The sequence below is a fragment of the Carcharhinus amblyrhynchos genome, chromosome 13 (assembly GCF_965287045.1).
Source record: "Carcharhinus amblyrhynchos chromosome 13, sCarAmb.v2.hapA, whole genome shotgun sequence".
Taxonomy (NCBI): domain Eukaryota; kingdom Metazoa; phylum Chordata; class Chondrichthyes; order Carcharhiniformes; family Carcharhinidae; genus Carcharhinus; species Carcharhinus amblyrhynchos.
The window spans coordinates 58,014,785-58,041,266 of record NC_137336.1 but is presented as its reverse complement, the minus strand read 5'-3'; the positions used below and the strand labels follow the sequence as shown (position 1 = coordinate 58,041,266).

The window sequence follows — 26,482 nt, the reverse complement described above, 5'->3', positions numbered from 1 at the left end:
ACAGAGCTGGCATGGACTCAATGGACTGAATGACCTCCTGTGCCATAATGACTCTATGACTTAACTGTTGCGTAATTTTTATAGAGCATAATAAATTCTTTCAGATTAGTGGGTGAATACGTGGAGTTATGGGGATAGAGCCTGGGTAATATGCTCTGTTGGTGGGTCAGTGCAGACTTGATGGGCCGAATGTCATTCTCCTGCACTTTGGGGATTCTATGAAGACAATGCTGGAAATACTCATGGTTTGTCAACATTTGTGGGAAGAGAAACAGTTGATGCTTCTAGTCGAATATAACTCAGAATTCCTATATAAGCATCCTTCACCTATACTGGTAAATAAATCTCAATCAAATCTCAACAAAATAATACTGGTGCAGAAATCTATCTGAGATGCTGTAAATCAGCCTAATCCCTTAATGGCATTGAAAGGAACCATCAGCCTCTAGTACAGAGCAGATTAATTACACCAGTCTGAATCTATATGAACAATCATTAAGTTTTAATTCTCTAACCTAAATTTTACCTGATGAACTATTTGCTCAACATCACATTGTGAGGAGACAATGGAAGAAAGATTGAGAACCTGTAGTTAGTTACAAAGTGAAAATGGCCTGTATTATTCATCAGCACTGTATGGTTGGTTATATATACTTCGAACTTATTGATGAAAACAGTTACACTGGTGCTAGCTTTTCACTGATCCATTGAATCAGTATTTTAAGTTTAACCTGTAGACTAGAGACTGTAGCCTGGTCAAGGTGATCAGGGATTATAATGATGACTGGTACATCTGCTGGGAAACTGCAGCTAACCAGTAATTAGGACCAGTGCCTTCCTGTTAATCAAACACCAGCATTTTCTCTTGCTACTACTTGGGATTTTTCTCGGGCAAATTAGCAGCTGTTTGGGAAGGAAGGCACTACAAATGCAACAAGTATTGACATAAAACGTGTGAACTCAAGCAGCTGCCATTGCCGAGTCCCTGCGCAGAGACTTTCTCAACTAGTAAATTTCAATCAGTCCCATCCTTCCGTTTTACCATTGCGTTCATGTCTTTACAGAAAAGCTGATTTTTCTAGTCTCTACGGCCTGAATCAACTCCATCTCGAGTCCTCTAGTTTTGTGTACTTAAAAAATTTGAAAGGAACACATTGAAGGCAGAACCTCATGGGTGACACAGTGGCACAGTGGTTAGCGCTGCTGCCTCACAGTGCCAAGGACCTGGGTTCAATTCCAGCCTCAGGTCACTGTCTGTGTAGAGATTGCAAGGTCTCCCTGTGTCTGCGTGGATTTCCTCCGGGTGCTCCGGTTTACTCCCACATTCCAAAGATATGCGGGTTAGGTTGATTGGCCATGCTAAATTGCCCCTAGTGTAAGGGGATTAGCAGGGTAAATACATGGGGTTACGGGGATAAGACCTGGTTGGGATTGTGGTCAGAGCAGGCTCAATGGGCCGAATGGCCTCCTTCTGCACTGTAGGGAATCTATGATTCTATTCTAACTCTTCCTGCTCCAATGTAATACTTTATTCTTGCATGTATTCCATGTTTATCAATATGGTTTTCACACAACTATTTCGCTAGCTGTCATCTTGGTTACCTTCCACAACTCTTGGGTTCTGCCCTTGAACACATTTCTAAAGCCATCGACTGGTCTCCCTGTGCATATTTCTAACAAATTACTGTTAAATAGCCTTCCACCAAAGGTATGTTCATAGCTATCTAGATTCCTGTCAAATCTCTGTGCTATAGTTGAGGATTGATTCAGAAACACTTCTGTCCATTAAACAAGGCCGTATACCCACTATGACTTTCTCACATCATTCAAAGCTGTCCAACTTCATTGCACGTTCTGTTGTAAAATTTGATATATTGGATGTCTGCAGTTTACAGTTTCCAGTACTCCCCCATCTTAATCTTCCTCATGACTGTCAAAGTACAATGACATTTTCTTTCAGTTCACTTTTTTATCATTTCTTGTGCAACCCTATTCAACAATAATCATCTCTTGCCTTCATGACACTCCTGCATCTTGAGTCATCCTTCATCTATTGACATACTTGTTGGTTGGATCTCCCATATGTTCACTAGAAGGGCTCACTCGGAGCTCAGTTTCTTACCTTGTGTCAAATACTTGTTTTTCTCTCAGCTGCAAGTTTATGCAGACTGAACGCTGCCTCTGATGCAGGAAAAACACAACTGATACTTGGAATGCTGGGACTTGGAGACCAAGGCGTTATTATCTTAGGAGGAAATGTTGGACAGGCTGGACCTGTATCCGTTGGAGTTTAGAAGATTGAGAGGTGATTTTATTGAAACATATAAGGCCCTGAGGGGACTTCACAGGGTGGATGCTGAAAGTCTTTTACCCCTTGTGGGAGAGGCTGGAACTAGGGGGTCACAGTTTAAAAATAAGCGGTCTTCCATTTAAGATGGAGATGAGAAGAATATTTTTCCCCTGAGGTTGTGAATTTGCAGAACTCTTTCTTTCACAGAGAGCAATGGAGACAGTGGCAGTGAATGTTGCTAAGGCAGAGATAGATAGATTCTCGACCGTCAAAGAAGTCACAGGTTATCCGAGGTAGTCGGAATATAGATTTGAGATCGTAATCAAATCAACTATGATCTTTTTGAATGGTGGAACAGGCTTGAGGAGCCGAATGGCCTGCTCCTAATTCATATGTTCGTATAACAGGAGAGGCCCTCTCAGTACATTTCACTTCTGGTCAAAATAACACAAAAGCTTCTTATCTGACACATATCTTTTCCCCATCGCTAGCCTCCAGTCACCATTGCACCCAGTCATGTCTTTCTATATTTTTATAATAATTTATTCCTGTTTGGTTCCAAACACTGGCAAAGTTGAAGTGGAGACTTTTTGTTTGGCAGATGGGAAAAGTTAAATTTTGGAGGAGTTGGGCATTGGGTTTTTTTTGACTGTATTGTAGGAGCAGTGGTCCATTAATTAGATGACCAGTCAGTTGCACAGAGGTGAGGAACAACCCTTACCGCATTGCAGAAAGTATTAATCCATCGATTGCTTACAATGATTGATAACAAAAAGGCTCAAGTGTCTGGCCTTGCTGTGCTACTGTAGGGAAGTGCTGAACTTCTGTCCGAGAGAGGGAAAAGCTGAGAGTCGGTCATCTTTGACTGCTGGCTTGCTTAGTAATTTATGAGAGAGATGGTTGGAAGTCATTCTTGTACAGCGCATAGAATACCTGCAGTGAAGAAGGCGGCCATTTGCCCAACAAGCCATCACTGACAACAATCCCACCCAAGCCCTACTAATCCCCTAACATCCTCCTTACACTAAGGAGCAATTTATCATGGCCAATTAATGTAACCAGCACATTTTTGGACTGTGGGAGGAAACCGGAGCATCCTGAGCAAACCCACGCAGACACGGGGAGAATGTGCAAACTCCATACAGACAGTGACCCAAGGCCGGAATTGAACCCATGCCCCCTGGCACTGTGAAACTGCAGAGCTAACTACTGTGTTGCCCTTTGGGAGATTATAAATGCTTAATGAAAATAATAGAAAATACTCCCTGAATTCTGCTGTGAAACTGGATCCACTAACATTTAAACTGGATGTCCACTTTAAAGCATAGTTGATAGATTTTATTTGGCTTGGGATTTGTCCAAGTTAGATGAATAAAAGACACTGTGGTGATGTGAGGGAGAGAGATTTTTAGGCATGGGAGGTGAGAAGTTGATGACTGAGTTAAAACAAGCAGTAAGGCCTTCAATGAGAAAACTCCTCCTTGGGTTTGGATGTCGGAGTAGAACTTGTCAGAGAAATTGAAAGAAAGCAGGAGATGGAGGTAAATAGGATCAGGATTTGATGAGAGTTAATGTTGCACTGTTTAAATCAGAAGAAACTTGTTTAAATGTTGTATTGTCCCTGGACCTGTTATATGGGGAATTTTCCAATCTATGTGGGAACCACACGGGCAATCCTTGACTTCCGTTCTAATTTGCAAAATAATGTCAGCTGCTAAAGGATAATAAGTGCTAATGTTACAGAAGGCTTGGGAAGAGAAGAGAAAATATGTCTCTGGGCGCTGAAGCTTGTCCATGTCTTCAGCAGACAACATGCACATTCACTTGAAGGATAAATTGAGCTTTTTGGAAATGTTCCTTTCATCCATAAAGGTACAAAAGGAGGACAATTATTTTTCCAACCCTAGTGCATCAGATTGTCATCCTTTTTAAATTCCCTTTGAAATACACATGCACAGCTTGCTTTTGATCATCTCCAGTTGATTCATCAGTTTGTTTGATTTAAGTAACTTTGAATTAAGAAGAGTAAATTGTTATTCCAGTTGAACAGTTTTCTTTGCAGTAGTTGTGGAAATTTGTGTTTTTATTTCTCTCTTAGAACATGAAGCCTGAGCTGAGCTACTTGGCTCACAACCTCTGTGAAATCGACAAGTATCGAGTAGAAACCTGCTGTGTGATTGGTGAGTACTATTCATTTTCAACAGCAGACTGCCTTTTCAATCAATCAACTTCGAGTTGATTTCAAGTACTTCTTCTGGTTTGCAGTCCCTGTCTGTTTAACCCATTATTAATTGGTGAACCCAGTGAGATTTCTGCGTTATATTTTTAGCTCCTGTTTTCTTCGATGTTCTCAGTCCTCTGCACTAGCTGCTTTTTCCATTGCCTCTCTGAAACCAAGTTAATTCTTCCTCTCCCTATGAAACGTGCCTGCGCTTGATCTCTCCTGTGGCCGAGATTGAGAAATCTACGTAAAGGATCACAAGTCAGCTGCACTGTCCAGCATCCAGTGGCACAGCACATTAGGGCTCTTCTTCTACTTGGCATTCAGTTCATTAGAAGGGTTGCATTGAAGTCAGCTGAAAATTCGCAATGGAACAGCTACATTCTTTCTCTATCTCCCAGCCAAACCCCTCCTCTGCAACATAGTAGAGAAATCAGGGAAATATGTTCTATTAAATACCAGGGAGTTGAATGGAATTCAGATCTGTTGCCATCACAAGACCGCCAGGAATTGGATGTAACAATGGGTTTACTGTGTCAGGAATTGCAAGTGCACAGCTTCATTCTTCTACCTTGTAGTGTGAGGTATTGATTTGATTTGATTTATTATTGTCACGTATTAACGTACAGTATTGTTTCTTGCGTGCAATACAAACAAAACATACTGTTCATAGAGAAGGAAACGAGAGTGCAGAATGTAGTGCTCGAGTCATAGCTAGGGTGTAGAGAAAGATCAACTTAATGCAAGGTAAGTCCATTCGAAGGTCTGACAGCAGCAGGGAGGAAGCTGTACTTGAGTTAGTTGGTATATGACCTCAAAGTTTTGTATCTTTTTCCCGACAGAAAAAGGTGAAAGAGAGAATGTCCAGGGTGCATGGGATCCTTAATTACGCTGGCTGCTTTGCCGAGGCAACGGGAAATGTAGACAGTTAATGGATGGGAGGCTGGCTTGCGTGATGGATTGGGCTACATTCACGACGTTTTGCAGTTCCTCACGGTCTTGGGCAGCCGTTGATTCTGTGATGCATGACATAGCTGAATGGAGCAATGCAGAAGTGCAAACTATTGAGGTCACTCATATCTACCAGAGTTGAAAAATTTAAGTGAGGTCACCATTTATAGGTTGCTTACATTTTATTGCCTCCTTTTGTTCAGACGTGGCTCCACAAGTGCTAGAACTTGAGCCAAGTAGGCCCTTCACATGTGAAGAATATTATGCATTTTATGCATTATATTATGCATATTAATATATGCATATTATGCATTATGCCAGTGATCCTAAAACTAATTGTAACACCCCCATTACTGTATTGCTGAGGACGCTTGGCTAAGTGTAGATCAGTATTTAATCCTAGGATCTTCAAATCTGTATGATTTAGAGCTGCTGTATCTGAATTGTGAGTCCAATATTTTTTCTCATCATCAAGGCAATTACTACAGTTTAAGGTCTCAACATGAGAAAGCAGCCCTGTACTTCCAACGAGCACTGAAGTTAAATCCTCGCTACCTTGGTGCCTGGACATTAATGGGTCATGAGTACATGGAAATGAAGAACATATCAGCAGCTATTCAGGCCTACAGGTATACAAGCCAATTGACTGTTCACACACAAAACGTCTTTAAACTGATACAGATCTAAACCCTGCAACTCTTTTCCATTTATTCACAACAAAAACACCATTGAATAATGCATCAGTTCCCATCCTGTAGAATAGATTTGGTCCAATTGAACTAATGTAAGATTTAGTACCTGCCTTTGCTTGAAGGTTATACATATCATTGGCAGCATCTCAGCATCCATTAGCTTTTGCATTGACATGTCCTTAGGTATCATAGATTGGTTATATCACAGAAGGAGGAAATTTACACACTTGCCTCGCCGGCTGTCTGAGATCAATTCAGTTAGTCCCACTTCTCTTTGCTGCTGTTATGTTACAATTCTCCTTTCAAACTTTCCGTCTTCTACTTGGTTCTCACTCTTATAGTCAACCTGAAATCTGTCATACACACCATGGGTCTGCTTCATGTTACTCTCTTTCTCTCGCCATCCAGAGAGCTCTGACTTTGGTTGCCTGACCTTTCCCCTTTGTGGCAACGTACCTGTATTATATCTGAACCATCACTTTCTTAAAGGCAGCCCATTGTATAATTGCAGCTTTGCCTGACAGTCCTTGATTCCAGTTTATCTGGACAAGATCCACTCGCAGCCCACTGAAATTGGCCTTCCCCCAATTAATTAGTTTTACTCTGGATTGCTCTTTGCCCTTTCTGGAGCCAATTTATACTTTGAGATACTATGATCATTGTCCTATAAATGTTTGCCTGTTGTCACTTGATCCACTTCACCATCTCACCCCTCAAGACCTAGTTCGAGTAATCTTTCCTTTTCTGTTGAATTGTGAAGGTGGTGACATTGAAATTCTCCTGAAAGTCGTTCATAAACTCTTCCCTCTCTTTGCCTTTTCAGTATTATTATTGCAGTCTAGATTAGGATGATTCAAGTGCCCCATTATAAGTACTTGTATTTTTGGGCTGTCTCTGTAATTTAGGTGTGAACTATATGACAGAACCCTTAGAAACATCAACACACAGCGGGATCTGGGCATGCGGGCCCACAGTTTCCTAAAAGTGGCAACGTGGGCAGCCAAGGTGATTAAGAAAGCATATGGTACACTTGCCTCCATCAGCAGGGTCATTGAGCGCAAGAGTTGGGAAATCATGTTGCAGCCTTGGTTAGGCCATATTTGGAGTATAACATTCAGTTCTGATTGCCACACTACCAGAAGGATGCAGAAGCTCTGGAGAGAGTGCAACGAAGGCTCACCAGGATGTTGCTTGGTTTCAAGGATATTGGCTATGAGGAGACGTTGAGTAAACTAGGATTGTTTTCACTGGAAAGACGGAGGTTGAGGGGAGACCTGATAGAGGGCTACAAAATTATGAGAGGCGTAGGCGGGGTCAATAGTCAGAGGCTTTTCCCTAGGGTGTAAGTATTAAATATAAGGGGGCACAGGTTCAAGGTGAGAGGAGGAAAGTTTAAGGGAGATGCGCGGAGGACATTTTTCACACAGAGTGGTGGGTGCCTGGACTGTGCTACCAGAGGAAGTGATGGAAGCAGGCACATTAACAACATTTAAGAGGCATCTAGATGAGTACATGAATCGGAAGAGAATAGAGAGATACGGACCAAACAAGGGTAGAAAGGTTTTTTTAGTTTAGTTAAGGCATCATGATCAGCACAGACTTGGAGGGCCAAAGGGCCTGTTTCTCGGCTGTACTTTTCTTTGTAATTTCCTTGCGGTTTGTCTTTCTTGTTCCCACCAGTTGGTGGCGCATGGAATTCGCCTGGTAAAATATTTATAGGGTCAAGAGAAACCAGAGTGCATGTATGAGGGAACGTAGTAAGGCTTAAACCAGGTGCATGCGTGTGAATGCATGGAGTGCAGTAAATAAGGTTGGTGAACTGCAAGCACTGTAGCTATTTAAGAATATGATTTTGTGGCGATAATGGAGGCTTGGCTCAAAAAAAGTGCAGGACTGCGGACTACATATTCCTGGATGCAAGGTGTTCAGAAAAGATAGGGAAAGAAAGAGAGGAGGATGAATGGCAGTATTGATTAAGGAGAATATGTGCTGGACAGAGACTGTCCTCGAGGGTTCAAGGGTAGAATCTATTTATTTAGAGATAAGAAGCAATAGAGATATTATTATGCTACAAACTGGAGGCAGTCTTATGATTATAAGGGTTGTTATTGTGCAGACCCATCAAGTTAGTTGGCACATCAGGTCCTACCGATTTATTTGATAGGAAACTCACAAGCTTTCGAGGTTTCCCTCTTCGTTCACCTGACGAAGAGGGAAACCTCAAAAGCTTGTGAGTTTACTATCAAATAAATCAGTTGGACTTAAACCTGGTGTTGTCAGACTTCTTACTTTGTTTACCCCGGTCCAATGCCGGCATCTCCACGTCACATCAGGTCCTGACAGTGTCTTAAACCAGAGTGCTGAAGTAAATACTAAATCCTTAGTACTATAGGAACAAGAATGGGTCATTCAGCCCCTTAGAACCCAATCCAACATTCATTTAAATGCAGGTTGATATTTGTCTCAATTTATTTTGTCTTAAAAATTTAAATTAACTGCATCCACAGCCATTTATGGAATAGATTCCATATTTTCAGTACCCATTCTGAGGAAAAAGTGCTTCCTGATTTCACTCCTGAGCAGCCTAGCTTTAATTTGAAGTTCTTGTCACCTTATTCTTAAATGTTCTTACTCTTAAATCACCGTATTCTTAAATAGCTTCTCTGTAGTTACTGTATGAAATCCTTTTTAAAATCCTTAATTAAATCACTCCATCAACCTAAATTCAGTTGAGAACAAATCAAATTTATGCAACCAGTTGTCACAATTTAACCATTTTTAGCACTCTTATAATTCTGGTGAACCTGTACCTGCTTTAAGGCCAGTACATCCTTCCTGAGCCCAGAGCTGACACTGTACTCCTGATGGAGTCTGGCCTAAGTTCTGGGAAAAGTATCTTTAAGTTGCTGTGTTGTCCATCAAGGAGCAGTGTGCACCAATTATTCTTTGTGTTTCTGCAGGCATGCCATTGAGGTGAACAAACGCGATTACAGAGCTTGGTATGGACTGGGACAGACTTACGAGATCCTCAAGATGCCATTTTACTGTTTGTATTATTACCGACGAGCCCATCAGTTGAGGTAAGCCACTGAAGGGAACAAGTCTGCATCTGGACTTCTATTAGCATTTGCCATCTGTAATTTGAAAAGATTTGGATTCAATGTGACTTTTCCCCCACAGACCCAATGACTCTCGAATGCTCATTGCCTTAGGTGAATGTTATGAAAAGCTGAATCAGTTGTCTGAAGCCAAGAAGGTACTTTACAGCCATGTTCTTATTTACTTTGCAGTAGCAGCATATTACACCTTTACTGGAGAAATGTGAAAAGCAGAGGTTTGAAATCTGTTAACTGATCAAAAGAATGATGTTCATTCCAGTGAAGCCAAAATATAAACCTCAAGACACTGCAACTGCAATTTTGTTCGCTGATAAAAGTCTCCCTGGTAAAAGTGAACATTGTCATTTTTAAAAAAATGCATCATTAGAAATGCCTGTATGAGCTCAAACTATCATGTCAGCATAATATCGCTGATTATTCCAATTTACTGTAAGATGTGTTGACACTAAGGTGAGGTTTTTGATATTCCAGGCATTTATTCAGTTCAGATCAATAGACACAATTGTGACAGTCCCTGTTTGTGTTTAACCACTTAACCATGCACTTACCAGTGTGTTTAAGAGGCCCATCTCCTGCAGCTGTAACACTTAGTGCTGTCCAGCCAATTTATCAGACACTCCTACAATGGAATTAATTACTTGTCTTCCTTTCTATTTTCCATTGGCAGTGTTACTGGAGAGCATTTTCTGTTGGTGATGTGGAGAAAATGGCTTTGGTGAAACTAGCGAAGTAAGTACTTTGGAGAGCTTTAATCCCATTGAGGATGACATGGTAAAATCCTGCACAACAGGTACATGTTTCATCCAGACTTGCAGCAGTTTTTTCAAACCAGTGTCTCCATACACCATTTATAACCCACTGACTTGCCCTCAACTGCTAATTCCATTGCGAGCTTGAGTTGCTGAGGGATGAAATGAAGTGAATTGGGAGGAAGACGTGGTTAAGATTGGAACTCAGGGTTGATTTCTCATGTTACCATGTTCCTTTACACTGCTCCTGACAGGGTCCAAATAGAGGATCAGATACCAGGAAACATTAAGCAATACTTTTATCTCACCAAGTCCAAGATCGCAATGATATCTTGCTATGTTTACAAGATACTTTAATCTGTTTGTGGTCAAACAGAAATTACACACTTGTGGAACTGGGGATGGGTAATAAATTGGAAACCGATAGCTTACTGTGAAGAACTTTCAATTATTTGAAGTTTTATGTGGTGTTTCTTCTAAGTATCTAGCATTGCGAGTGCAGGACCCAGAGCTTTGTACATTCATACTCATTTAATATCTGTTTCCTTCCATGTTGCAGAATTCATGAGCAGTTGGGTGAATCAGATCAAGCAGCACAGTGCTACATCAAATATGTCCAAGACATCTGCGACTGTGGGGTAAGTCTCTGACACAAGCAAGAACAAACCAGCACAGATCATATTGTTTCTGCTGTCCGTGCAGCATTTTAAGGCTCAAGAATTGAAACAAGCATTAGTTGTTCAGTGAACATAGGACAGGAGTAGGTAATTTTTTTTCCCATGACCCTGTTCAGCCATTGAATAGATTAGCCATGATAGAATCTGTGACCTAACTCAATTTACCCCCTTTATCCCAAATTCCCAAGTATTTTTGACGAATAAAAGTCCGTCATTCAAAATGAACAACTAATCCAGTACAAATTGCTGGTTGTGGAAGAACCAAACTTCTGCCACCCCTTTGCGTGTAGACATGTGCTTATCTTCATCAATGAAAGATCTGGCTCTGATTTTTAAACCATGTCCTACGTTCCTAGACTTCCCCACTGCAAAACTTGTTTTTATCTGTTTCCTTTACTTTCTTAAACTCTGATCAAATCACCCCTTAACTAAATTCCAGGGAATACAACCCTATAATTTTGTAATCTGTCCTAGTCATTTAACCCAAGGAGCCTAGGTGTTCTAGTAAATTTACACTGCACTGTGTGGTCTAACCAAGGTTTTATATACTTGAAGCATGACTTCTACTCCCTTGTATTCTACTCCTTTAGATATAAATCTAGCATTAATTTAGTTTTCTGATTAAAATGTCATGAACGGGTCAGCAAATAATGGTTTGATATATCTGGACCATTACGTCTCTTTGGACCTATACTGTACTTGTTCTTTTCAGTCACATTCTGCTTTCTTTTGCTTGCATTGAAAGCTATTCATCGCTTCTCATTCTGCTTTCTTTTGCCTGCATTGAAAGCTATTCATCACTTCTGTCCACTCAGTTTTATTTATTAATATCTCTTCAATCTCACCCTTCAACTGCATTGTCACCTATCCTTAAACATTTGGCAAACTTAAATAATCGGTTATCTATCCAGTTGTCATTAATGAATATGGTGAATACTTGAGGACCTAACACAGATCCCCTGTAGTACTTTTCCCTTTTGTTTTCAACTGTTATCTTTATCTTTTCCACCTGAAATCTCCTCCTCCTCTTGCACTTAGTCCTTGTGACCACCTTCTTTATTAACTGCTAGAATCCTGGTCCCAGTCCAAATCAGATAGCCTGCCCCAGTTTCTCACTGCCAGTGTCTCATGAAATTGAATCCCTTTCCCATAGCACTCTTTAAACCCACCTGATCGGTTTGTCCCTACACAAATTTGCACATGGTTGAATAAGCCAGACTGCTTTAATTTAGGACTTGGTTCCTTTTGTCTTCTTTAAGTTGTCAGCCCAAACATGGATCACTGACTTAAATGTTTCCCTCCAATTTCATATGATCTTAATTCATGCTGTTCCTCACTCTCACCCTGGATATTCTGTGGGACTCTATCCTGCTTATAAATCTGCTCCTCTATTAAACATCCTCCTCTTCCTCCCCAGCCCATTACTGCTCCAAGATTCCATAGTCTGCATCTGGCTATCTTTCAAACAATCTTTTAGGTAGTATTTTAGTTTTTGGGTCAGTTTCTAAAGATCCTTGGTCTCCACCTCATGTGTTTGTGTACTCAGAAGATGGTAGGTGTGACCAATATCTATGCAGAATCTGAGCTTCTAAGAGGCAGTAATCAAAGCATGGCGTGAACTGAATACAAGTACCTCTTCCCACTCCTCTGTTATGCTGAGCCAGAGACATCTAATGCAGATGTGCACACAGCACAATCCTGCTGTCTACAAACTCCTATAGCTTCTTAATATGAAGTTGGCCCCTGCCTTCTTGGATTTGGGCTAATCACACAGATACAACCTTGAGAGTTCAAATTACAGAAACACATTCTTGTGCATGTAAAATGCAATGTAGAATAATCTTATCAATGTGTGTGGTGCATAAACTGCCTGGAGACATGAAGGGAAAGAACAGAAGAGCAACTATTGAAGTGAATAGTTGTATATTGATTTATTTGTAAATTTATTTTGCATTGTAACTTCACATTTGTATGTCTTTTTTGCAGCTCTCAATTGAAAATGTATAGATTTATCGTGGTCATTCCATGAACCAAGTAATTTTTGTTGTTTGAATCTTTAGGAGATTCTGGAGCATCATGAAATGAGCACTGCATTTCGAGCTCTGGCACAGTATTATTTTAAGTGTAAACGGTGGGATGAGGCATCCGTCTGTGCACAGAAATGTTGTGATTACAATGATGTAAGTCTTAACCAAATACCTTCGGTATAAGTTGCTGGCATGACAGAACAACTTGCTTTTTTGTTTTCAGTAATCCAGGCTTTACTAGTTTTAGCCTTGCTGTAGGCATTACTGAAGGTCTCTCTTTCCTCAAGAATAACTCATTTTGATAAACTTTGAGAAAGAGCCTGTGAACTCATTTGGAAGCTGATCAGTATTAAGATTTGGATTTTAGAATAGTAAACCAATGTAGTTCTGACACGTGAAATACTACCTACTTTCTGCAATTTGTCCAATGCTATCTTAAAGTAGAATGGCATCAGCCAGCTGGTCTGTGTTGGTGGATTGCTTGTCTATGCTAATTGTAATCTGATGTCCATACCAAAACATCAAGCTAATACAGTTCATGGACAGGAGCAAGCCATATTATTTGTCAGTTCTGTATTTCATGTATGCTGTTGAGCGCAAGGATGCTCACGGAGCCCTTTGTTTCATCTGATCTCTCAATCAAGGGCACTAACTTAAGAAAAAAGGCAAGGGAATTCCCTGATCCGACAGCTAAATAGAAGATCTCTGGTCATTTATTTCATTGCTATGTAACTTGTATTAAAAGTATCTTAAAAATATCAAGTATTGCATTAGCTATAAAGTGATTGGAAATGTCCCAAAGTAGAATATTGTAAGTTTTTCAATATAAATGAGCTGAGCTGACCTTAGTAGTACTAAATTCAAGTTAACTTTCAATAAAATGTTTACTGCTTTGATTTGATTCTTTTGGACTTTAAATATTTTGATTTTTTTCCCCCCCCCCCCCCAGACAAGAGAAGAAGGAAAAGCTCTGCTTAGACAGATATCACAGCTTCGTAGCCAGGGTGACGTGACAACAACACCCATGGCTGCTGATGTATCACGGACTTTTGTCCCTGGAGTCAATACTCCCTCTGCAAAACTGCCGCCACTCAACTTATCTTCCATCACACCATGAAAATGCTGGTGCTGCTATCCGAAAGCAATGTGACTCTAGTGGCTCTGTCCCTATTACAACCTCAATAACTAACCACTCAGTCATTAATAGTTGGATTTTGTATTTCACGGGAAGTGTAATTTCTGCATGTGTAAATATTAAATATGTTTATAAAAATGCACTTCTCCCTTCTTGATTGAGAATATCTTTCAATGAAGAGATCATAATTGCTACAATTTTTGTAACCAGTTAACTTTATCTCTCCACCCACCCCACATTTTCCCTTTGCCCAAGGATTGAATTAACTGACAGTCGATTCTACAGAACTAGAGTCATCTTTCAATTTCACTTGGCCAGTGAACATCTGCAAGGGGCAGGCCTTCAAACAATTGCCTCAACTTGGTGTGCAATGCCAACACAGTTTAAAAAATCCATGAATGCTTAAATATTAGTGATTATCCATAGTGTAGAGAACAAAAGTGGGAGTAAGTAACTTGCTTCCTGATTCTCCAAAGCTTCTCAATCTATAAGACAAGTTAGGAATGAGATGGAATACTCTTGCCTGGATGAGTGCAGCTCCTTAATATAAATTCCATGAATGCCTGCTTGATTGGCAGCAGTGTGTGCACCATGTACAAGAGGCACCACAGGAACTCTAAGGCTCCTTAAGACAACACCTTCCAGACTCACGGCAGCTACCATCTAGAAGTACAAGACACACGAGAGCACCACCACCTGGAAGTTCCCTGAATCACTCACCTGCCTGACTCTTTGTCGCTGGGTCAAAATCCTGGAACTCCTACCCTAACGGCACTGTGAGCATACATTAGACTGCAGCAATCCAAGGCAGCAGCTCACCACCACCTTGTCACAGACAATTAGAGATGGGCAACAAATAAAATAAATAGTTTTGAACATAGGTAACAGCTGGTAAAGATATTGTCAATGTGAACTCTATTTACTAGTGAGCAGCAACTCTTTACTCCATGTTTGACATCAGGACTACTGATGTTTACTGTCTATGTAGTACAGTAAGGCAAAGTATGTATGTCACAATGATTTTTTTCATAAAACTCATTCTTTTGTAGTTGAAATTCAATTTTAATTTTCCTCATTTCTCAGGTACACATCAAGATACAAGAGTGTAAGAGTAAATATTTCAATAGAAAGATTTGAATAATTATACCAATACAATGGTGTGCAAAGTACAACAGTGGTGTTTTTTTACATTAAAAAAGGCACATTTAACTTTATGGAATAAGCCTGATAACTTAAGTCAACTAAAGCCTACATACTAATGATATGGAGTAAGCAACTTGTTAATGATATAACTGAAGGTGAAGGACTAACATTTAAACCAACATTTCATTTTTTATAGAATATAATCCCTACAGTACAGAAGAGGCCATTTGGCCTATAGAATCTGCATTGACTCTGTCAGAGCATTCATTCCCTTAACCCCACACTTTTCCTATGGCTAATCCATTTAACCTACACATCTTTGGACACTAATGGGCAATTGAGCATGACCAATCTACCTAACTTGCACAGCTTTGGACTGAGAGAGGAGGAAATCCACACAGACATGGGGAGAACATGCAAACTCCACAAAGTCACCCAAGGCAAATTGAACCTGGGTCCCTGGTCCTGAGGCAGCAGTGCTAACCACTGTACCACCATGCTACCTGTTACATCATTATGTAAATGTGGAGATGCCGGCGTTGGATTGGGATAAACACAGTAAGGAGTCTCACAACACCAGGTTAAAGTAGGTTATTTGGTAGCAAACGCCACTAGCTTTCGGAGCGCTGCTCCTTTGTCAGGTGATGAAGGAGCAGTGCTCCGAAAGCTAGTGGCATTTGCTATCAAATAAACCTATTGGACTTTAACCTGGTGTTGTGAGACTTCTTACATCATTACATATACAGTATAAATCCTTTTGAGAGGCTGTTTAAATCAAAACTGGGAAAAATATTTCCAAGCAGAATGATGATATACACAGCAAGTACTGTACGATTCTAAAATTTCTTGCAACTGAATGTTTCTGATCATTTTAAAAACAATGATGCTTTAACAATAGCACCTTTACTGTATTTTCAAAGCTAGTTTTGTAGTACGCTACATCATTTGTCTGTAAAAACTCTACTGGTTACATTAGTCAGAACATCATACATGGAGAAACAAAGCATTTTGCAATATATAAGGCACTGACAGAATTGCATAAACTTCCAGATAAAGTGGGAGCTCAAAAAAAATAATGTAAACTGAATTTACATTCTTTTGGTTCAACACTTTCTCCTCAAATGAACATCTTTGGAATATACAGAATGCATACCACACACTAATATGGCTTACTTGAAACTTATTAATCATATTCATGGGTTAGGTACATCTTAAAAAAGTGTTAATGGCCAAAGACCTTGCCTATTTCCACATCAGCAGATGCAAAAACAACAAGATCCAAAACAATACCTTCACAATTCTTCTACATCAGGCCAACTGAAAGGAAATTCTAAATCCTAACATTTTGTTCATTTTCAACTTAAAATCTGCCACGATATTGACGATAATATACCCTTACAAACTATTAAAACATCTAATGCACTAATAGTCCCCTGTTGCTTAATTCTTTGTAGGTTGACTCGGAGTAGAACTCCAAACAACATTTATACAAATACTGGCCGGATACAAAATAAAAAAACAGGTTGTTGAAGAGTGGATTCTTCGAGCAGCATAGTACACAAAATATTTATAAAATAAAACAGTGATCATGTAACCTCTGGCACAAATCTCCCAGCATACCATTCCCAATTCCATACAAATCTTTGCCAAAAATTAAAAACAAACAAAGGGTTATTAAAAAAAGGAGCAAACTCCGTTATTGTAGAAATCATTACCATGTAAATACTTTTAATTAGGCCTAATTTCCAAATGAAATGCTTTTAAAATTAAAAAGTAACAGTCTGCAATCCTCTCCCATGACTTCCCTAAAATTTTACTTAATAGTGTATCTTTGAGACCTGTGATGTCTTATCCAGTCTGGCCCTAGATCGTAGAATACAACTGGAAGGAGTGTTATTGCGCTGCTGCTGGGCAAGCCTCAATGGAGTCAGGAGACCAGTTAGGAATGGTCTTTTCCCTGGGGGTGGTTGATTTTCAATATTGCCAGCACAGCGTCGTTTATTGCAGCCTGGACCTGCCTGAAGCTGACGGACTGTTTGATATTGTTCTGCGATGCAGGTATTTTTTTTCTTCAGGTCCAATTTTATCACGATCATCAGTTTCTGGAGATCTTCTAATGTTTGATCCTGTCAGGAAAAAAAAAGATTTTAATTGAAAGCATAACAGCTGTAACTGTAGTCGCACCAAATGCAAGTATTTTGAACATTGCCTTCTCGCTATACACATTCTCAGCTACAAGCATAGAAAACCTATTCAGTCTCTTATCAGATCCATTGTAAAATTACAATATGCACTGTCAGCACAGGGATAACTCTTTGCAGTGGGATGCTGTTAAACAAAGACGACATACTTCCACAGTTAGCAATGTGATTAGGAGGTTGACATACAAACATAGGAAAAGGAGATGTAGACCATTAGGCCCCACAAGCCTGCTCTGCCATGCATTATGATCGTGGCTAATGTGCTTGTGTTTCAAGTTCTACATTCCTATCTGCCCCGATAATCTTTGATTCCATTGCCTAACAAGAATCCATTAACCTCCAGCTGAAAAATATTCATTATTGTTTCTTGATTTTCAGAAGGCGTTTGATAAGGTGCCGCACAAGAAGTTATTACAGAAGGTTAGGGGGAATGGAGTTGGGGGGCAGGGTGTTAGCGTGGATAGGGGATTGGCTGTCAAATAGGAGGCAGAGAGTGGGGGGTCAGTGGGTGCTATTCGGATTGGCGGTTGGTGACTAGTGGAGTGCCCCAGGGGTCGGTGCTGGGGCCTCAGCTATTTACCATTTATACAGATGATCTGGAGGAGGGAACCGAGTGTATGGTGTCGAAATTTGCTGATGACACCAAGATTGGTGGAACGGCAAATTGTGCGGAGGGTGTGGAAAGTCTGCAGAAGGATCTAGATTGGCTGGGCGAATGGGCCAGGAACTGGCAAATGGAATTTAATGTTAGCAAGTGTGAAGTTGTCCAGTTTGGTAGGAATAATGGTAGGAAGGACTATTACTTACATGGTGAAAAACTGCAGCATGCGACGGTGCAGAGGGACCTCGGGATCCTTGTGCATGAGTCACAAAAACCCAGCCTGCAGGTGCAGCAGGTGGTCAGGAAGGCAAATGGGATGCTGGCCTTTATAGCAAGGGGGATTGAATATAAAAGTAGGGAGGTCTTGCTGCAACTGTACAGGGCACTGGTGAGGCCGCAGCTGGAGTACTGTGTGCAGTTTTGGTTGCCGCACTTACGCAAGGATATTTTGGCCTTGGAGGGAGTGCAGAGGAGGTTTACTAGGCTGATACCGGAGTTGAGGGGGTTGAATTATGAGGAGAGGCTGAATAAACTAGGCTTGTACTCGTTAGAGTTTAGAAGAATGAGGGGAGATCTCATTGAGACATATAAGATGATGAATGGGATGGATAGGATAGAGGTGGAGAGGCTCTTCCCGCTCAAAGGACAGTAGGACTAGAGGGCACAGCCTCAAGATAAGGGGGGGGGGGGGGTGCAGTTTAGAACAGAGTTGAGGAGGAACTTCTTCACTCAAAGGGTGGTGAATCTCTGGAATTCTCTGCCCGTTGAAGTGGTGGAGGCTGCCTCGCTAAATATATTTAAGACGCGGGTTGATAGGTTTTTGATAGGCAAGGGAATTAAGGGTTATGGGGAGAGGGCGAGAAAGTGGAACTGAGCCACGACAGATCAGCCATGATCTTATTGAATGGCGGGGCAAGCTCGAGGGGCTAGATGGCCTACTCCTGCTCCTATTTCTTATGTTCTTATGACCTCACCGCCACTGTCTTCTGGTGCAGAGAGTTCCAAAAGTTCTCATCTCTGTCCTAAAGGGGCTACCCCTAAGTGGACTCACCCACAAGAAACTCAACAAATAGAATGTCTAGTTGGCAAAAAGCATGGTCAGACATAATACTAAACCTTTCAGACAAGCAGACTAATTTTGATTTCTCAACTGCGCTGACTTAATTCGTTTCATCTCAGACAGCAGTTGAAGCACACTTAAACTCAGCACACTTGGAGAGAAAAGTCAGTTGCGAGTCCTGACATTAACAGTGACTCCTGCTGGCAAAAGGAACAAGTACAGATTTGAAGCAACAACTGGATGGGCTGGGTGGTGGTGCCTACTAACAATCAGATAACTTGCTGAAATTAAGAGTGGCTTTTCATCGAAGTAGCAATGGTCTGGTTGCAATCAATTATCCCAATTAGAATCAACACCTTTTGAAGATAGCCTCCTACGGTCTAGAAGTGAAGTCTGATTCCTCCATAATGTGTGCATCATGCAAGACAGTGTGCTGTATATCCCAGCAAGGCCCCATTAAGCAGTTGAAACATTCAATGGAATTGCCACAACACTTGAGTAGAAAACTAAATGAGGGTAGGTAGGTCCCTCCAACACATTAATCAGTCTTATCCTCAAATCCTTCTGGCTACCTAAGACGTGGGCCTAGAAACGGTGGCTATAAATAAGTTGAAATCAAATCAAGCAATTCCCAATCCAGATCAAGTAGCAAAACAATGAGACAGTGAGGGAAACTTAACCACTTTCACCAATTAAATTTGAAACATGATTATATATTCAAATACAAGCAGATAATACAAATGCATACTATATATAATCAGAGTCCTGGTCCCAAACCCAAAAGTATATTATGAAACCAGACTAGACCCCAACAATTTTTCTATTTTGGCACAAGTACAAGAATGGGATGCTTTGCTCCAGAGTAAAGCTACTGACAAAGTAAGGATCTTTTATCAAAATAAGTTTTGTTCGTAACAGTTTAAACATAACTGACAAAATGAAGCAGTTTAACTTTTGACATTTGAACAATAGTTAACAAATGAAAGGAAACAACTCTGTTTGCTTATTTAGATCTGAAATAGTGAAAAGTTGCAAATTATTGTTCCTATAGACTTAAACCTACATTAAATATAGCTAGCAAACCCAGGTATAGTTGCTGTAACTCCACTCAGCTTTGAAATCTAAACAAGCTAAACTAGCAGAAAAATCTTTGCTATACATCCCATTCGCATCACCACATGACCCTGTATGCCCAAATAAAAACCCCATCTTCTATTCCCTTTATCAAAAAAAACTTTAGGAAACTTTCCCATTTATAAACAAGACTCCATTAGCCCTCTCCAAAGTAAACACTATATGGCTAAAATGAATAATTATCCTGCTTTCCCAGCATCTGAGCTGTTTTCCTTCCAGACATACCTACTGCCTGTACAAAAACTGAATTTTAAAACAGATCCTTTAAACATAAAATACATTAATAGCACAGTATCACAATGCAAATATTACACCTGTAGTTTTGTAATAGTTGTGTGGTCTCAACAAGGCTCTAGTGCCTAATGGATCAATTTAATGTACCATCTCAAACTTAAAAGCTTGGAAAAACAGGTATGCGCTTTCTTCTAACACAAAAAATTAAACAGCAAATAAAATTCGCCTTTCCAGTTCTACAATGCCTACTTTCAAATTTCAACCTCTTACTCACCAGAAGTTTACCTGAAAAAGAGTTGAAAAGTTAACCAAGGTTGCAAGTATTGCCACTTTTGATTATTTTTAAAATCTATGCACAGAATCAAGATCAACATGACTGAGGACTTTCACAGAGATCCACAGAAAAGGGCCCTTTGGTCCACTGTGCCTATGCCAGTCAAAGGCAAACCACCCAAGTATTCTAATCCCATTTTCCAGCATTTGTCCCCAAGTCTTGTATCCCTTGGCACATCTAAATATTTACTAAAATGTTATGAGAGTCTCTACCTTTCAGGCAGTGAACCCCAGACTCCCACCACCTTTGGATGAACAGGTTTTTTTTCCCTCACATCCCCTCTAAACTTCCTGTCCCTTAACTCAAATCCAGGCCCCCTAGTCATTGATCCCTCCGCCAAGGGGAAAGGTATCTTTGTGTCTATGCTACCTATATTGCTCATAATTTTATACATTACAATTATGTCCCCCCCTCAGTCTCCTCTGTTCAAAAGGAAAATAACCCCCATCTATTTAATCTCTCTTTATAACTAAAACTTAACAGCCTATGCAACATCTTGGTAAATGTCCTCTGCATCTTAACCAGTGCTATCACATGCCTCCTCTAACGTGGATTCCAGAACTGCACACAATACTCTAGCTGTGGCCTAACCAACATTTTACATGGTTCCAGTAGAACCTCCCTGCTCTTAAAACTCCATGCCGTGGCTAATAAAGGCAAGTATACAAAAAAATCGTAATTACTTTATCTAACATCTGTAAATGCACACCAAGATCTCTCTGATCTGTGGCGTTTCTCAGGGTCCTGCTTTTTCATCATCCCTCATCTTGTTTGTCCTGCCCAAGTACACCACCTCACGCTTATTTGGATTGAATTCCATTTGCCACTGGTCAGCCCATCTATATCCTCCTGTAATCTAAAGCTTCCCCCTCACTATTTACCACCCTACCAGTTTTCCTATCATCCATGAACTTAACTGATCAATCCTCCTGCATTTAAGTTTAAATTATTTATATAACCACAAACAGCAAGGGCTGATCCAATACGGATCACTGCAGTCTGGACAGTCTTCCTGTCTGAAAAACACCCTCAGCCAACTCTGGATCCAATTTGCCAAATTTCCTTGGATCCCTGTAGTTAAAGAACAAGTGATAACATACCTGTTTCACCATGATGTCTTCACATTTGGCTAGAGTACGCCGAAGGTTTTCTGCTCCAGTGTTATGGCAACATGCCCTTTCTGATGCTTGCAGAGCCTCCCCTATTTTCTGTAGCTCTTTCTGCAGGGCCTTTGCATTCTGAAAATTAATGGAGATTATTACCAAAAGAGAAGGGTTCAGGGAATTTCAGTTTTAAAAAAAGTGTTCCAGCAGAAGCAAGAGCTCAAGAATCTACAATAGCTTTTAAAGAAGAAGCCAATAAGTTAGAATTATATAGCACAGGTAAATCTTTTGGCCCATTGTGTTAGCACTGAATTTGATTGCAATAATTAGTGTTGTATACTGACTTCTCACTCCAATATGGACTATAGTTTTATTTCATAACATTTCTAATCTCATTCAGAAACTATTATTGAATCTCTTCCATCACTCCTTCAGGCAGCACATTCTACGTAAAAAAATTCTCATCTACTTCCAGCCAATTATCTTATTGTCTGTTCAAGTTAGTGACACAGAAAGAAATCCCACAACACCAGCTTAAAGTCCAAACAGGTTTATTTGTAGCAAAAGCCACAAGCTTTCAGGACAGCCTGTCCCTTCATCAGGTGGCTGGGAACTCCATGCATAGATTTTAAAAACAGTGAACTCCCAGCCACCTGGTGAAGGAACAGGCTGTCCTGAAAGCTTGCGGCTTTTGCTACAAATAAACCAGTTTGGACTTTAAACTGGTGTTGTGGGATTTCTTTCTGTTTTACCCCAGTCCAACACCAGCATCTCCACATCAAGTTAGTGACCCCACCATTGGGAACAACTTTTCACGCACTCTCAAAACCACTGATAATTTTGAACACCCATACTATATCTCTTTAAACCTTCACTGCTTTGAAAAGAAAGACAATCCCAGTCTCTCTCATCTCTCTGTATAACTGAATTGCCTCCTTCCAGGTACCATTCTGGGAAATCTCCTCTACACGCTTTCCATGACCTAGATTTACTGTCTTCAAAGTGGAGTGCCCACTATACTTGGTCAAATTCTAATTCCACCAGTGATTTCTAAAGGCTTTTCATAACTACCCAACCTTTGTATTCCATGCTCCATTTAGAAAGCCTCATCAACTTGTCTTACCACAGCCAAATGAATTGGAGGATGTGAAACCACAGATGTCTCTGCTCCTCCTCCCACTTTAAATTTGTACTGTTTAGTCTGTACTCTGACTCCTCACTTTTGCAAGAAAACCATGCTTTAGAATCACGGTTTGAGGGAAATGAACAATTTATTCAAATTCTGCAGCTCTAACACACGTCTGTACAACTTCAGTAATAATCATAGTTTGGATTCTAAGTAAACCCTTGCAAACTTAACTTGCATGTTTGCTGTGGCATTCAACTGAACTAGTCACAACCAGTACGTCACTGATGAGGATTTGGATGTGTGAGAATTTTCTTAATTAGAAATGTTTTAATGTAGGTACCAATTAAAGATCAATTCTGTGCCCTAATAATTGGTCAATTGGCTCAAATGTTTTGTAAAGGAGATGAAAGGGTAATAGTCACATGCTTAAAAATGAAAAGGCTGAGAAACAAAAGGGCCTTCATAGACAGAAACCAAGGCCATTAATTTGACAAAGCACAAAAAAATCAAACATCTGTAACTGGAAAGTGGAAATGATCCACAGATACAGAAACGAGCTATCCTATGAAGTTCTCACTGATTGCTATTATAATGAAGCAAGGGTAAAATGATTGTGATTGGTTTATACTAATCACTTGTAATCGATTTTGAAAACTTTAATTGCCTTTGTATCTTGGAATGCACCACTCTGGCTAGCTACAGGGAGGTGAACTGTAGCTTTCCAACGTTCTCGTTATAGCTTGTATTAAAACAGCTGTTTTAAGAAAACTCTGTTACTTGTGTGATTACTCGAAAGGTAAAGTTGTGATCAATTAAAAAGGCTGACATCAAAGCCTGCAACAGGAGGTGACTAATTAACTGCTTAGGGCAACAGAAACCTTCTTTGCTGCAAAGGGAAAGGATTGCCTCTACCCAGGATTTTGAGAGCAGATTTCCAGGGTCTGAAGAAACTACAGAAGTCTACAAAATGAGTGCAGTCTGAGTTTTTACATGCTCTGTCGCTCATTGCTGAAACGGGAAATATAACCTGTAATTACTGCCCACTTCATTAAATCACATTTTATCCTTAATAAATTTTTGCTTGAGAAAAGCACTATATAAATGCAATTTTTTAAAAAAAATATTTGAAGTCAGCAAGGATGAGGAACAGCAACAATGGAAGTAAGTGGTCAACCCTTCCAGAGAACTGGATGGACTGAATGGCCTTCTTGTATGCTGTAAATTAAACAATTCCCGTTCTATTTGTTGTAGCTCCTTTAGCACAGAGGGCAATTCATGTTTCAAGGTCACCAGGACATTACACTCAGAGATACAGTTCAGGTGTGCAAACTGTGCTAACTGACTGGGAGACACTGTCTCACCCAGAGGTTTCCCAATAATTTGTTCCTTTGGCAGTCCTTAACCGTTACGTACAGCTTCACATTCCAGCTAAACTCTGGACCTGAAAGTATTGCTGAGATGGATAAATCATAGTGTCTCTGTGGTGCCATAATGCACCTGAATAGTAACTCAGTCCTTCCAAGCAACCATTTGGCTATAGAATATCAAAAGGTAAATCCCACTATATAAGATTAAACTGAGGGAAATACATGACTCACCTTCTGTCCTGCCTCTATTTTTCGATCTGCATCAACTGTGAGATACTTCATTCCAACTGGAAGCTCAACCATATCCCTGTATCGCTTCAATTCTGCAACACAGCAGAGAAAGAATCCATGACAGATTATTTTTAAATCTGCCAGTAAATTCCGAAGGCACATGTCCCAGGGAAATAGCCACTGAAAAAAATTCCATAAGTTTGCGCACCAAGCATTCAAATTAGGACATTATTTTATGTACCCATTAAATGTCACTCTTTCTCCTAATAATAGAGAGACTGTAGTCACCAAAATTTTAATTAAAAAAATCACAAAAGCAATTAAATCACAACTTTCAGGTACAGAAGAATAAGTGAAAAAATTGGAGCAGAACTTCAATTGCTGTTAGTTGCATACACTGCCACAGGAGTCATAACCCCCTCAACTGTGGAATGGAGTTCGCAGTAAGCAGGATCTATTCCCAGCAAAATTATTATACAAGGAAAAAATAGGAATTCAAACCTGGAATGTTCATTACATTGAAGCCTATAGTTAACAAAAATCAGCTTTCCAGCCCTGCTCTGACATTCAATGTAATCATGGCTGATTCTCTATCTCAATATCATATTCATGTTCTTTCCCCATACCTTTTGCTGCTTCTAGTGTCAAGAAATCTATTTCATAAATATTTTCAGTGATTTGGCCACCACAGTTTTATGTGGTAGAGAACGCCAAAGGTTCCCCACCCTCAGGGACAGAGGAGGGGAATTGTGCTTAGAGTCCGAGGGAATGGGGGAGATCCTGAATGAATACTTTGCGTTGGTATTCACGAAGGAGAGGGGCTTGATGTCTGGTATGGTCTTCGAGGGAGCTTTAGACCAATTGAAGGAACTATCGATTACGAGGGTAGTAGTGTTAGGGCTTTTAGGTAGCATTAAAACTGATAAATCTCTGGGGCCTGATGGCATTTGTCCTAGGTTGCTTAGGGAGGCGAGAGATGAAATTGCTGGGCCGCTGACGCAAATCTTTGTCTCTTCTTTGGACACAGGTGAGGTCCCAGAGGACTGGAGGATAGCGAACGTGGTACCATTGTTTAAAAAGGGTAGGAGGGATAACCCGGGTAACTTTAGGCCGGTGAGTTTGACGTCAGTGGTAGACAAGTTGATGGAGAGGATTCTTAGGGATAGGATGTATGAGCACTTAAGAGTGTTGCGATCTGATTAAGGATACGCAGCATGGCTTTGTAAAGGGGAAGTCTTGCCTTACGAATCTGGTAGAATTTTTTTGAGGAGGTGACAAAAACGGTCGACGAAGGACGAGCCGTTGATGTCACCTGTATGGATTTCAGTAAGGCGTTTGACAAAGTCCCTCATGGTAGGTTGGTAGAAAAGATTAAGGCTCATGGGATACAAGGCCAGGTATCTAGATGGGTTGAGAACTGGCTTGCTAAGAGGAGACAGAGAGTAGTAGTGGAGGGGTCCTTTTCTAGCTGGAGGTCTGTCACTAGTGGTGTGCCAATGACTTGGAAGAGGGAGTAAGTGGTGTGATCAGCAAATTTGCAGATTACACTAAGATGGCTGGATTGGCGGGCAGCGAGTAGCAGTGTCTGGCAATACAACGGGATATAGATAGGCTGGTATACTGGGCAGATATATGGCAAATGGAGTTTAATCCTGATAAATGTGAGGTGATGCATTTTGGCCGGAATAATGTAGGGGGGAGTTATATGATAAAGGGTAAGCCTATCAAGAGTACAGAAATGCAGCGGGACCTGGGGGTGCAAGTGCACAAGTCTTTGAAGGTGGCAGTACAAGTGGAGAAGGTTGTGAAGAAAGCCTATGGTATGTTAGCCTTTATACGAAGGGGTATAGAATATAAAGAGCTGAAGTCTAATGTTGCAGTTGTATAGAACGTTGGTTAGACTGCATTTAGAGTACTGCGTCCAGTTCTGGTTGCCTTACTACCGGAAGAATGTGGAGACTCTGGAGAGAGTGCAGAGGAGGTTTACCAGGATGTTGCCTGGTATGGAAGGACTGGGTTATGAGGAAAGATTGAGCAAAATCGGGGCTGTTTTCCCTTGAAAGACAGCAACTGAGGGGGGATCT

At 40.5% G+C, this 26,482-nt stretch overlaps 2 protein-coding genes across 3 annotated transcripts in view; one reads left to right on the top strand and one right to left on the bottom strand.

Annotated features, from left to right (window-relative positions):
• The window catches only part of cdc23 (CDC23 (cell division cycle 23, yeast, homolog)), a 30,951-nt gene extending 15,366 nt beyond the window's left edge, over positions 1-15,585 (top strand). For both annotated transcript variants that reach the window (XM_080201740.1, XM_080201741.1), the window contains 8 exons: positions 4,389-4,470; positions 5,938-6,091; positions 9,115-9,234; positions 9,335-9,410; positions 9,941-10,002; positions 10,582-10,660; positions 12,760-12,879; positions 13,676-15,585. In XM_080201740.1, coding sequence (XP_080057866.1) covers positions 4,389-4,470; positions 5,938-6,091; positions 9,115-9,234; positions 9,335-9,410; positions 9,941-10,002; positions 10,582-10,660; positions 12,760-12,879; positions 13,676-13,843 — 861 coding nt within the window. In that variant the 3' untranslated portion in view covers positions 13,844-15,585. The remainder of the gene's footprint in view (positions 1-4,388; positions 4,471-5,937; positions 6,092-9,114; positions 9,235-9,334; positions 9,411-9,940; positions 10,003-10,581; positions 10,661-12,759; positions 12,880-13,675) is intronic.
• Positions 15,586-15,705: 120 nt separating this feature from the next.
• The window catches only part of kif20a (kinesin family member 20A), a 42,003-nt gene continuing 31,226 nt past the window's right edge, over positions 15,706-26,482 (bottom strand). Inside the window, exons 16-18 of the mRNA XM_080201130.1 lie at positions 24,399-24,490; positions 21,669-21,806; positions 15,706-17,130 (exon numbers count right to left, since the gene is read on the bottom strand). Of these exons, the coding sequence (XP_080057256.1) occupies positions 16,822-17,130; positions 21,669-21,806; positions 24,399-24,490 (539 nt within the window). The 3' untranslated portion in view covers positions 15,706-16,821. The remainder of the gene's footprint in view (positions 17,131-21,668; positions 21,807-24,398; positions 24,491-26,482) is intronic.